Here is a 10778-nt window from a genome sequence, read left to right on the forward strand (position 1 = left end):
GGCACCTGCTGGCCTGGGCCCCTGGGCAGTGAGGGCCCTGCTGCTGGCCTCAGAGCCTCCAGGCAGCCCCTGCTGCTGGCCTCAGAGCCTCCAGGCAGCCCCTGCTGCTGGCCTCAGAGCCCCCAGGCAGCCTCTGCTGCTGCCTCAGAGCCTCCAGGCAGCCCCTGCTGGCCTCAGAGCCTCCAGGCAGCCCCTGCTGCTGGCCTCAGAGCCCCCAGGCAGCCTCTGCTGCTGCCTCAGAGCCTCCAGGCAGCCTCTGCTGGCCTCAGAGCCTCCAGGCAGCCTCTGCTGCTGGCCTCAGAGCCTCCAGGCAGCCCCTGCTGCTGGCCTCAGAGCCCCCAGGCAGCCTCTGCTGCTGGCCTCAGAGCCTCCAGGCAGCCCCTGCTGCTGGCCTCAGAGCCCCCAGGCAGCCTCTGCTGGCCTCAGAGCCTCCAGGCAGCCTCTGCTGCTGGCCTCAGAGCCTCCAGGCAGCCTCTGCTGCTGCCTCAGAGCCTCCAGGCAGCCCCTGCTGGCCTCAGAGCCTCCAGGCAGCCCCTGCTGCTGGCCTCAGAGCCCCCAGGCAGCCTCTGCTGCTGCCTCAGAGCCTCCAGGCAGCCTCTGCTGGCCTCAGAGCCTCCAGGCAGCCTCTGCTGCTGGCCTCAGAGCCTCCAGGCAGCCCCTGCTGCTGGCCTCAGAGCCCCCAGGCAGCCCCTGCTGCTGGCCTCAGAGCCTCCAGGCAGCCTCTGCTGCTGGCCTCAGAGCCTCCAGGCAGCCCCTGCTGCTGGCCTCAGAGCCTCCAGGCAGCCTCTGCTGCTGGCCTCAGAGCCTCCAGGCAGCCTCTGCTGCTGGCCTCAGAGCCTCCAGGCAGCCTCTGCTGCTGGCCAGAAAGAGCTGAGCAGGGTGCAGGCAGCCCTCCATCGCCAGGGGCTGGGCTGACTGGGAGCAGGGAGGCTCTGGGGGGCAGTCAGAGCCTCACTGTAGAGGAGCTGCCTTCCCCCACCCCTGCTGGCAATGACTGAAAGAAGAGTTCCCTCTGCTGGGAACTGGCTGAGCCATCAACAGAGTCCCTCTCACCCAGCACCTCCTGACTGCCTCTCCCATGGCTCCAAGTGCCACATCCAAGCCCCTCTTGAACCCCTCCAGGGCTGGGGACTCCACCACCTCCCTGGGCAGCACATCCCAGGGGCCAATCTCTCTTGCTGGGGAAGAACTTTCTCCTCACCTCCAGCCTGACCCTCCCCTGGCACGGCTTGAGACTGTGTCCTCTTGTTCTGGTGCTGGGTGCCTGGGAGAAGAGCCCAACCCCCTCCCCCTGGCCCCAGCCTCCCTTCAGGCAGCTGTGGAGAGCAGGAAGGCCTCCCCTGAGCAATGACACCAGAGGGGCTCAGTCTTCAACACAGGCCTTTAATCCAGGAGCTCTGCACTGAGAGAGCTCTTAACAGAGCAGAGAGGTTGTGCTGCTGCTCCCCCCTGGGCTCAGCCACCTCCCCCCGAGGTCCTGCAGCTGTGGCCCTTGCCTGCCTTTGGGCTTCTCTTTCCTTCCCTACAGACATGAAGCTCTGCTTTGGTCTCCTGTTAAGGCAAGAATGTTTAGTCCTGCTGCTGGGATCCAGCAGTGCAGCTGGGATCACCAGGAGGGGGGGAAACAGAAGAAGGGAAGAGAAAGGAGAAGCCTCAGTGCCACTTCCACCTCAGGCAGTTCCATGTTGAGACAATTCAGTGCTCAGCCCCCCAGCCAAAGCTGAACCAAAGGCCATCCAAATGCTCCCCCCCTGGCATTACCTATCCTGAGGCCAGCTCCAGAGCTCAGCCTGGAGGCACAAGACAATAAGTTAGAGTCCATGGCAGCTGCAGAGACCAAGCAGTCCTCAGTGGGATGTCTTCTTCACTCCCTTCCCAAATCTGGCATCCAGTCCAAGGCCTGCAGAGACACCAGAGGGGATTGCTCTGCCTGCAGGGGTTGGCTTCCCCACTCAGCTCCCAAGGGCAGGGGCTTGGAGGGCACTCAGGGCAGTGACTCACTCTGGAGGGCAACCAAGCTGGGGAAGGGGTCTGGGGAGGAGCAGCTGAGGGAGCTGGGGGTGGGGAGTGTGGAGCAGAGGAGGCTGAGGGAGAGCTCCTTGCTCTCTGCAGCTCCCTGAGAGGAGGCTGGAGCGGGGCTGGGCTCTTCTTCAGGCGACAGGGCAAGGGGCAATGGCCTCAAGCTGCCCCAGGGGAGGGGCAGGCTGGGGATGAGGAACATCCCAGAGGGGTCAGGGACTGGCACAGGCTGCCCAGGGAGGTGGTGGAGTCCCCAGCCCTGGAGGGGCTCAAGAAGCTGTGGCCATGGCACCTGGGGGACTTCAGTGGCCATGGAGGGGTTGGGCTGAAGGGAGACCCTGGAGAGCTTTTCCATCCCAAGCAGCTCCAGGGGTGACCCTGGAGAGCTTTTGCATCCCAAACCACCCCAGGGGTGACCCTGGAGAGCTTTTCCATCCCAAGCCACCCCAGGGGTGACCCTGGAGAGCTTTTCCATCCCAAGCCACCCCAGGGGTGACCCTGGAGAGCTTTTGCATCCCAAACCACCCCAGGGGTGACCCTGGAGAGCTTTTCCATCCCAAGCCACCCCAGGGGTGACCCTGGAGAGCTTTTGCATCCCAAACCACCCCAGGGGTGACCCTGGAGAGCTTTTGCATCCCAAGCAACCCCAGGGGTGACCCTGGAGAGCTTTTGCATCCCAAGCCACCCCAGGGGTGACCCTGGAGAGCTTTTCCCTGCCCTGGCTCCCACCTCACCCTGCAGAGGAGGGAGGCCTCTGGGCTCTGCCTGCCAGACTCACCCAGGAACACCAGGATGGTGCCCACCCACTGCAGGCTGCTGATGGGGTTGGCAAAGAGGATGACAGAGGCCAGGATGGTGAAGAACTTGCGAGTGGTGGTGATGATGGAGCAGGTCAGGGGCCCGAAGTACACCACAGTCATGAAGATAAAGCTCTGCAAGACACAAGCAGGCAGCCCCCTGGCTGGGAAGAGCCCCCCCAGAGCACAGGAGCCCAGCATGGGAGGGGCTGGAAGGCAGCTCCCCCACCCCAGCCCCACTGCTCCAGCAGGGCTCCCACAGCAGCCTGCCCAGGAGCCAGGGGAGAAGACTCCACAACCTCTGGGGGCAGAGCCTGCTCCAGGCCTCCAGCTCCAGGTGATAAGCCACCAAGCCAGAGCTAAATGCTGCTCCCAGCCCTGAGGAGCTGGGCAGGAACTGAGCCCAGGTCTGCTCTGAGGGGTCCTGTACAGGACAAAACCACCTGCAGGGCACAGCAGGGCCAGGGGCAGAGCAGGGGCAGGAGCCAGAGTAGGGCCAGGGGCAGAGCAGGGGCCAGGGGCAGGAGCCAGAGCAGGGGCCAGGGGCAGGAGCCAGAGCAGGGGCCAGGGGCAGGAGCCAGAGCAGGGGCCAGGGGCAGGAGCCAGAGCAGGGGCCAGGGGCAGGAGCCAGAGTAGGGCCAGGGGCAGGAGCCAGAGTAGGGCCAGGGGCAGGAGCCAGAGCGGGGCCAGGGGCAGGAGCCAGAGCAGGGGCCAGGAGCCAGAGCAGGGCCAGGAGCCAGAGCAGGGGCCAGGGGCAGGAGCCAGAGCAGGGGCCAGGGGCAGGAGCCAGAGCAGGGGCCAGGGGCAGGAGCCAGAGCAGGGGCCAGGGGCAGGAGCCAGAGCAGGGGCAGGAGCCAGAGCAGGGCCACCAGCCTTGCCCTGCCCACCCCCCAGGCTGGGCAGACAGCCCTGAGCCCCCCTGGGGGTCACCTACCTGCCCCAGGGCGCTGGTGAGGCCGAAGAGCAGGATGCTGTAGATGATGCTGGGGTAGCGCTCGGTGAAGCTCAGGAACTCCCAGAGCTCCCCAGTGAACAGAATCCCTGCAGGGCAGAGCAGAGCAGGGGCTGCAAGGCACCACAGAGACCATCCAACCCCTTCCCCATGCCCAGGGACCCCTCCCCACAGCCCAGGCTGCTCCAGGCCTCACCCAGCCTGGCCCTGAACAGCTCCAGGCAGGGGGCAGCCACAGCCTCCCCTGGGCAGCCTGCGCCAGGCTCTCCCCAGCCTCACTGCCGACAAGTTCCAGTCTCACTCTGCCCTCTCCCAGCTCAAAGCCACCGTCCCCCAGCCTGGCACCGCAGGCCCCTGTCACAAGCCCCTCCCCAGCTCTCCTGGAGCCCCCTCAGGCACCGCAGGGCTGCTCTGAGCTGTCCCTGGAGCCCTGCAGGCTGAGCAGCCCAACCACCCTCAGCCCGGCCCCACAGGAGAGCTTCCCCAGCCCCCTGCTCCCCCCTGCGCTCTGCCCTGAACCCCTGCACCAGCCCCAGGTCCCTCCTGTGCTGCCAGCCCTGAGCTCAGGGCTCCAGGCCCCAGGGGCAGCCTCGAGCCCGGGCGGTGACTCAGGTTTGCCCCCAGAGGAGCTGCTTGGAGCCAGCAGCTGAGCCCCCAGGGTGGAGAGAGCAGTATTGATCGGCAGCCATCGGCAGCGATCAGCAGCGATCAGCAGCCATCGGCAGCGATCCGTATCGATCAGCAGCCATCGGCAGCGATCCGTATCGATCAGCAGCCATCGGCAGCGATCCGTATCGATCAGCAGCCATCGGCAGCGATCGGCATCGATCGGTATCGATCGGCAGCGATCAGTAGCAATCGGTATCGATCGGTATCGATCGGCAGCGATCAGTAGCAATCGGTATCGATCAGCAGTGATCAGCAGCGATCAGTATTGATCGGCAGCGATCGGCAGCCATCAGTATCGCTCAGCAGTGATCGGCAGCGATCAGTATCAATCAGCATCGATCAGCAGTGATCGGCAGCAATCAGTATCGATCGGCATTGATCAGTATTGACCGGCAGTGATCGGCAGCGATCAGCAGCGATCAGCAGCGATCAGTATCGATCAGCAGCGATCAGTATCGATCAGCAGCGATCAGTATCGATCAGCAGCGATCAGCTCCTGGGTGATCAATGAGAGCAGCCATCAGTCACCAAGTGCAGAGCTCAGCCTGAGCAGGCAGCCCCCGGGCCAGGGCCGCAGCAGCAGCCCAGAGGCAGAGCAGCAGCAGCCCAGGGGCAGCAGCCCAGGGGCAGAGCAGCAGCAGCCCAGGGGCAGCAGCCCAGGGGCAGAGCAGCAGCAGCCCAGGGGCAGCAGCCCAGGGGCAGAGCAGCAGCAGCCCAGGGGCAGAGCAGCAGCAGCCCAGGGGCAGAGCAGCAGCAGCCCAGGGGCAGAGCAGCAGCAGCCCAGGGGCAGAGCAGCAGCAGCAGCAGCAGCCCAGGGGCAGCAGCCCAGGGGCACAGCAGGCTGCTGGGGCAGGGAGAGGACCTCGGAGCGGGGCCCCAAGGCTGGAGCGGCTCCGCGGCAGCGCCCCCTGGCGGCCCGGGGGGAGAGCCGCAGCCGGCGGCAGGGCAGAGCAGCTCCTCCCCCCCGGGCGGCCCCGGCGGCTGGGCCCCGAGCAGGGGGCTCCTTACCGGCCCCCAGGAACAAGGTGGACCAGAGGTTGACGTTGAGCATCATGTGGTTGGAGCCCGTCTGGTAGTGAGCCCTCATGTGGTCCTGGGCCACCCCGGTCAGGCCGTCCAGGGTCAGGGAGAGCAGCTGGGGACAGAGCAGAGAGCAAAGGACAGCTTCAGCCCTCACTGCTGCCCAAGAGCCCCAGGGAGCTCCCCGGGCCAGAGTCACACCGTGCAGGGGGCTGGCAGGGAGCCTCCCAGGGCGTCTTGGCCACCCCCCTGCAGGCAGCAGGGGCAGCTCCAGCCAGGGCAGGCTGCCCAGGGCCACAGCCAGGCTACTCCTGAGAGGCTGCAGGGATGGAGCCTCAGCCCCCTCCCAGGGCAGCCTGTTCAGTGTCTCCCCAGCCCCACTCTGCACAGCTCCCTCCTGATGTCCAGCCTAAACCTGCCCTGCTCCAGCTCCAAGCCACTGCCCCTGCTCCTACCCCCTCAAAGCCCAGTGGCCTCCATGTGAGCACTTCCACCCCAGCAGCAGGGCTCACCTGGGGTACAAAGGACACTTCCTTATCTGTGCTGTGACCTCCTGCCCCTCCCTGTGCCAGCAGGGCTCACCAGGAGCTGCCCTCCCTGTGCCACGAGCTCACCAGGAGCAGCTCTGCCCTCCCTGTGCCAGCAGGGCTCAGTAGGAGCTGCCCTCCCTGTGCCAGCAGAGCTCACCAGGAGCAGCTCTGCCCTCCCTGTGCCAGCAGGGCTCAGTAGGAGCTGCCCTCCCTGTGCCAGCAGAGCTCACCAGGAGCTGCCCTCCCTGTGCCATGAGCTCACCAGGAGCAGCTCTGCCCTCCCTGTGCCAGCAGGGCTCACCAGGAGCAGCTCTGCCCTCCCTGTGCCAGCAGGGCTCACCAGGAGCACCTCTGCCCTCCTGCACCAGCAGGGCTCACCAGGAGCATCTCTGCCCTCCCTGTGCCATGAGCTCACCAGGAGCAGCTCTGCCCTCCCTGTGCCAGCAGGGCTCACCAGGAGCACCTCTGCCCTCCCTGTGCCCTCCTGTGCCAGCAGGGCTCACCAGGAGCATCTCTGCCCTCCCTGTGCCCTCCTGCACCATCAGAGCTCAGCAGGAGCAGCTCTGCCCTCCAGCCCCTCCCTGCACCATCAGAGCTCACCAGGAGCATCTCTGCCCTCCCTGTCCCCTCCTGCACCATCAGAGCCCACCAAGAGCAGCTCTGCCCTCCAGCCCCTCCCTGTGCCAGCAGGGCTCACCAGGAGCAGCTCTCCATAGCCAAAGGTGTGCTCCTCAGGGGCAGCTCCCCTCTGGGGCTTGTAGAGGAAGAGAGCCACCCCGGCCACGATCAGCAGCACGCAGAGGAACTTGGCCAGGGGATATCTCTTGCGCAGCAGAGTCACTCCCAGCAGCATGACTGCAACGAAGCAACAGCACCAACTGCTGCCAGCAGCCCCACTCTGCCCCAGCACAGCACCCCCCACAGCCCACCCCCTGTCCCCACAAGCAGGGGGGAGGGGGAGGAGGCACTGCTGTGACACTGAGGTCCTGCTCCAGGGGGGAAGCAGTGCCCCCAGGCAGGCAGCAGAGGGGCAGGGCCTCACCTGGGATGGGTTTGCAGGACTTGCCCAGCACCTGCCAAAGATAAAGCACCCTGAGCCTCCAGCACAAAGCAGGCCCTCAGCTGGGTGCCCAGGCTGGGGCAGTGCCAAGCCCACCCTGCTGCACCCCCCACTCAACCTCAGCAGGCAGAGTCAGAGGGTGGTTTGGGCTGGAAGGGACCTCCCAAGGTCATCACCCAACCCCTCTCTGCAGTCAGCAGGGGCAGCCTCCACCAGATCAGGTTGCCCAGAGCCTCACCTTGAGCATCTCCACTGCCAGGGCCCCAAGCACCTCCTTGGGCAACCTGTTGCAGTGCCAGGGCCCCAAGCACCTCCTTGGGCAACCTGTTGCAGTGTTCCACCCCCCTCCTGGCAAGGCCAAAATCCCCACCCCAGGGCAGCTGCCAAGCTCACACTGAAGCCTCCCCAAACCCTCCCCCCTCAGCACCAGCTCCCAGAGAGCCACTTCCCATCGTGTCCAGGGGCTGCTGCTCCCACTCTGGAGCACTCTGAGCTCTCCCCACACCCAGCACTGCCTGAACCCAGCCATACAGCCCCAAAAATGGCAGCTACAGGAAGATCAGCACCAAAATCAGGGCTCCTTGCCCCCTCCCCCGTGTTGTTGCACCAACTGGCTCCTCCCTGCTTTTGGGGTACCCTGAGGGTTAGGGGGAGAGCAGAGGGCTAAGTTTTGAGGGCACCACCACCTCCCCCTCACTCCCCACCCCCTCCTGCCCCCCACCTGGGTGGGGTAGCTGACAAACTGCAGGGCTGAGTTGCTGGAAACCATGGCACCCAGGTAGGAAAGGGAGCAGGCAGCGTAGAGCCAGCTCCGGGTGCGATCTGCTTTGACAGCATCGAAAAAACGGATCACTGGGGAGAGACAGAGGGAGAAAAACAACAAGAAGAGAGCAGGGAGAGTCAGGAAGGCTGCAACGCAAAAAAAGCCCCCGCGAAAGGCACCGCAAAGCACAACCGAAGGCGACGCTCTGCAGCGAGAGGGACTCCAACCGACACCCCCCCGCCCCCTTCCAAAGCTCCCCCCCGGCCCAAGGGCAAGCAGCCGAGCGAGCAGCCCCAGCGCAGGACTCACGGAGCTTGGCGAAGGCAGCGTTGATCACGCACTGGATGAAGACCAGCGTCAGGGCGTACTTGAACTTCTCCTGCTTCGCTCCGTCGCCGTAGCGACCCCGTGTGCTGTCAGAGCCGGGGGGAAACGCGGTCAAAACCAGCGGAGGGCACCGGAGCAGCTTCTCCGGGGCACAACAGGGGCGGACGGGACGGGTTCCCCCCACCCCGTTCGCTCCCCGCTCCACGCCGGGTCGCTCACTCACATAGTTTCCTGCAGGATACCGTAGTAGAAGTAGCAGGCGAAGACGCCCAGGAAGCAGACGGGCAGGCGGAGGCGCTCCGGGAGCATGGCACCGTTCGCTTTCGTTCCCATAGCGGCGGCGGCGGCGGCAGCGCGGCCGCTCAGCGCCGGGGCCACGTCCAGCACCACATCCCGCAGCGAGCCCGGCGGCGGCAGCGGCGGCGGCGGCGGCGAGGGCTGCCTCATACGCCCGACCTGCGCCCGCCCGCCGCTCAGGGCCCATCCGGCCTGACCGCCGCAGTGCCGGATCCGCCGCGGGTCAGGGGTGAGTGGGCAAAGCTGGGGAGCGAGCGGGAGCCCCCGGAAGAGGCACGAAGAGACTGTTCGTGGCCACCTCGGTGCGGCCTCCCCCGCGGCTCCATCGCGGTTAGGGCGGCGGGGCACCCCTGGGAACAGGCAGCACTTGGGGCAGCCCCATGCTGGGGTCCTTCGTTGAGCGCGGCCACCGAAGTGACGCGACCCGATGTGGAGCGCGGAGATTGGCTGCGCTCCGGGGGCGGGGCTAAAAGGGGGTATGTGGTTGGCGCTCGCGCCGCCGTCAGCGACTCGGGCTGGCGGTGCGCATGCCCAGGCCTGCAGCACCCTCCAGCAGCGCCGCGCAGGTCCTACCGCCCGCCCGCCCCCGGCCTCTGCCCCGCAGCCCGGCGCTGCCGGGGGCTCCTTCCCACCGCCGCAGCTGTGCCCCGGGGCTGCGGAAGCCCGCGCCCGAGGGGCCGGAGGAAGGAGCCGCTTAGGGCTGGAGGCGTTTCCCTTCAGCCGGCGCCGTCTCCTTTCCGCGGCCCCACGGAGCAGGAGGCAGAGCCTCCCCCCGCGGGAGCAGCGCAGCTGCTGCCAGGCCCCGGGCTGGGGGCTCAGCCTGCACCCTCCTGCCCAGCCCCGGCAGCCCGGGCCGCGCTCTCAGCCCCTCATTGGCTCTTAAAGCCAGCAGCCCTCCCGCTTCCCCAGAGGCCCTGCTGCAGCTCTTCCGGGTGGAAGAGACTTTCCTGAACGAGCCCAACCACGAACCTTTGCTGCCAGCTCAGCTCCAACCCACGGCCCTCAGCACCACAGCTCCGACACCCCTCCAGGGCTGGGGACCCCACCACTGCCTTGGGCTGCCTGTTCCAGACCTTGACAACCCTCAAGGGGAAGAAATTGTTCCTCAAGCCCAACCCAAACCTCTCCTGGGGCAACTTGAGGCCATTTCCTCCCATCCTGTCCTGCGGGAGAGGAGACCAAGACCCTGCCTCCTTCCAGCTTCCTCTTGGGGAGCTGCAGAGAGCAATGAGCTCTGCCCTCAGCCTCCTTTTCTCCAGGCTGAACACCCTGAGCTGCTCCTCTCCAGCCCCTTCCCTGGACCCCCTCCCCCACCTTTCTCCCAGACCCTGGCAGGCTGCACCCCTGCTAACCTCTGCAGGCCTCCAGCCTCCCTCTCTCCAGTGAATCCCAAAGAACTATTTTGAATGCCTGAAATATTTATTTTTGCTTCCTTCTAGCTGGCAAACAAAAAGCAACCAAACCCAACCCCCCCCCCTCCTCAAAACCCCCCCAACCAACCCCTCTCTGACCACAGGAGCTCCAAAGCTGCCCTCTCTCCTCTCAGCTCTGCCCTCCAGCCACAAAATACAAACTCCAGAACAGCTGCAAAAATAGTGTCTTTGGAAGAAAATAGAGTTTCTACATCTGGGTACAAGAAAATAGGCCTCAGATCCAGCCAGAGCCTTGGCCCCACGACACAGAGCCAGAGAGCTGCTGCCAGGAGGCTTTGCAATCAACCCTTCCCCCCCACCCCCCACCATGTGCTTTGCTTCCCCCACTCTAAGGCACTGTGCTGAGCTGCTCCTCACAGCCCTGGCCAGCCACAGCTCCACCATCAGAGCCCAGTCCTGCCCTCTCCAGCCACCCTCCCACCCCCCTGGAGCCAGCCCCAGGCCACCCAAGGCTGACACAGCTGGAAGCAGCAAGGAGCTTCCCTCCAGCAGCAGCAGCAGCACCCCCCCTGGAGCAGGGATCTTTGTGCTGGGACAGTTGTGGCTGCCTCCTCCTCTCTGCAGCATGGATGAGGCACCTGGAAAACCTCTGGGAGAGCTGGCAGGCAGCTCAGGGCTGATGCCAACCTTCACCCTCAAGCTCTGCAGAGCTGATCTGTGGGCTCCTACATTTAGTCACCTGCACTGCTCGCTTCACACAGGTGCCTTGAAGCCCCAGGCTTGGCTGAGGGGCGAAGGGGAGGCCTGGTCAGGGACTCCCCACCCTGCTCTGTGCCCTGAGGGAGATGAGTTGCTGAGCAGTGCAAGAGGCACAGCATCTCCTGCACCAATATCCCCAAGAGCAGTTGTCCTCCAGGCCCCTTCTCCCCTCTTCCCCCTCCCCAGGGTTCAGCCATCCCCACGGGCTGCTG

At 65.6% G+C, this 10778-nt stretch overlaps 1 protein-coding gene across 1 annotated transcript; it reads right to left on the reverse strand.

The window, feature by feature from the left end:
• Positions 1–1374: 1374 nt before the first annotated feature.
• Positions 1375–8594, reverse strand: SLC35B1 (solute carrier family 35 member B1). The gene is made up of 9 exons (XM_009900131.2): positions 8361–8594; positions 8120–8223; positions 7769–7899; positions 7030–7060; positions 6685–6842; positions 5446–5572; positions 3751–3857; positions 2798–2951; positions 1375–1900 (listed from the first exon to the last, which is right to left on the reverse strand). Exons 1-9 carry the CDS (start codon positions 8582–8584, stop codon positions 1848–1850), a joined length of 1089 nt encoding a protein of 362 aa, XP_009898433.2. The 5' UTR covers positions 8585–8594; the 3' UTR covers positions 1375–1847.
• Positions 8595–10778: the final 2184 nt, after the last annotated feature.

This window comes from Dryobates pubescens, chromosome 36 (assembly GCF_014839835.1).
Source record: "Dryobates pubescens isolate bDryPub1 chromosome 36, bDryPub1.pri, whole genome shotgun sequence".
Classification (NCBI taxonomy): Eukaryota; Metazoa; Chordata; class Aves; order Piciformes; family Picidae; genus Dryobates; species Dryobates pubescens.

What these genes read in the sequence shown, in the direction of transcription:
- SLC35B1 (XM_009900131.2), bottom strand. Translation starts at nt 8,584, where the DNA reads ATGAGGCAGCCCTCGCCGCCGCCGCCGCCGCTGCCGCCGCCGGGCTCG. An exon ending in TTGTCAGCTACCCCACCCAG is followed by an intron (nt 7,061 to 7,768) that starts GTGGGGGGCAGG and finishes TATCTTTGGCAG; the next exon opens with GTGCTGGGCAAGTCCTGCAA. An exon ending in GCTATGGAGAGCTGCTCCTG is followed by an intron (nt 5,573 to 6,684) that starts GTGAGCCCTGCT and finishes CTCTGTCCCCAG; the next exon opens with CTGCTCTCCCTGACCCTGGA.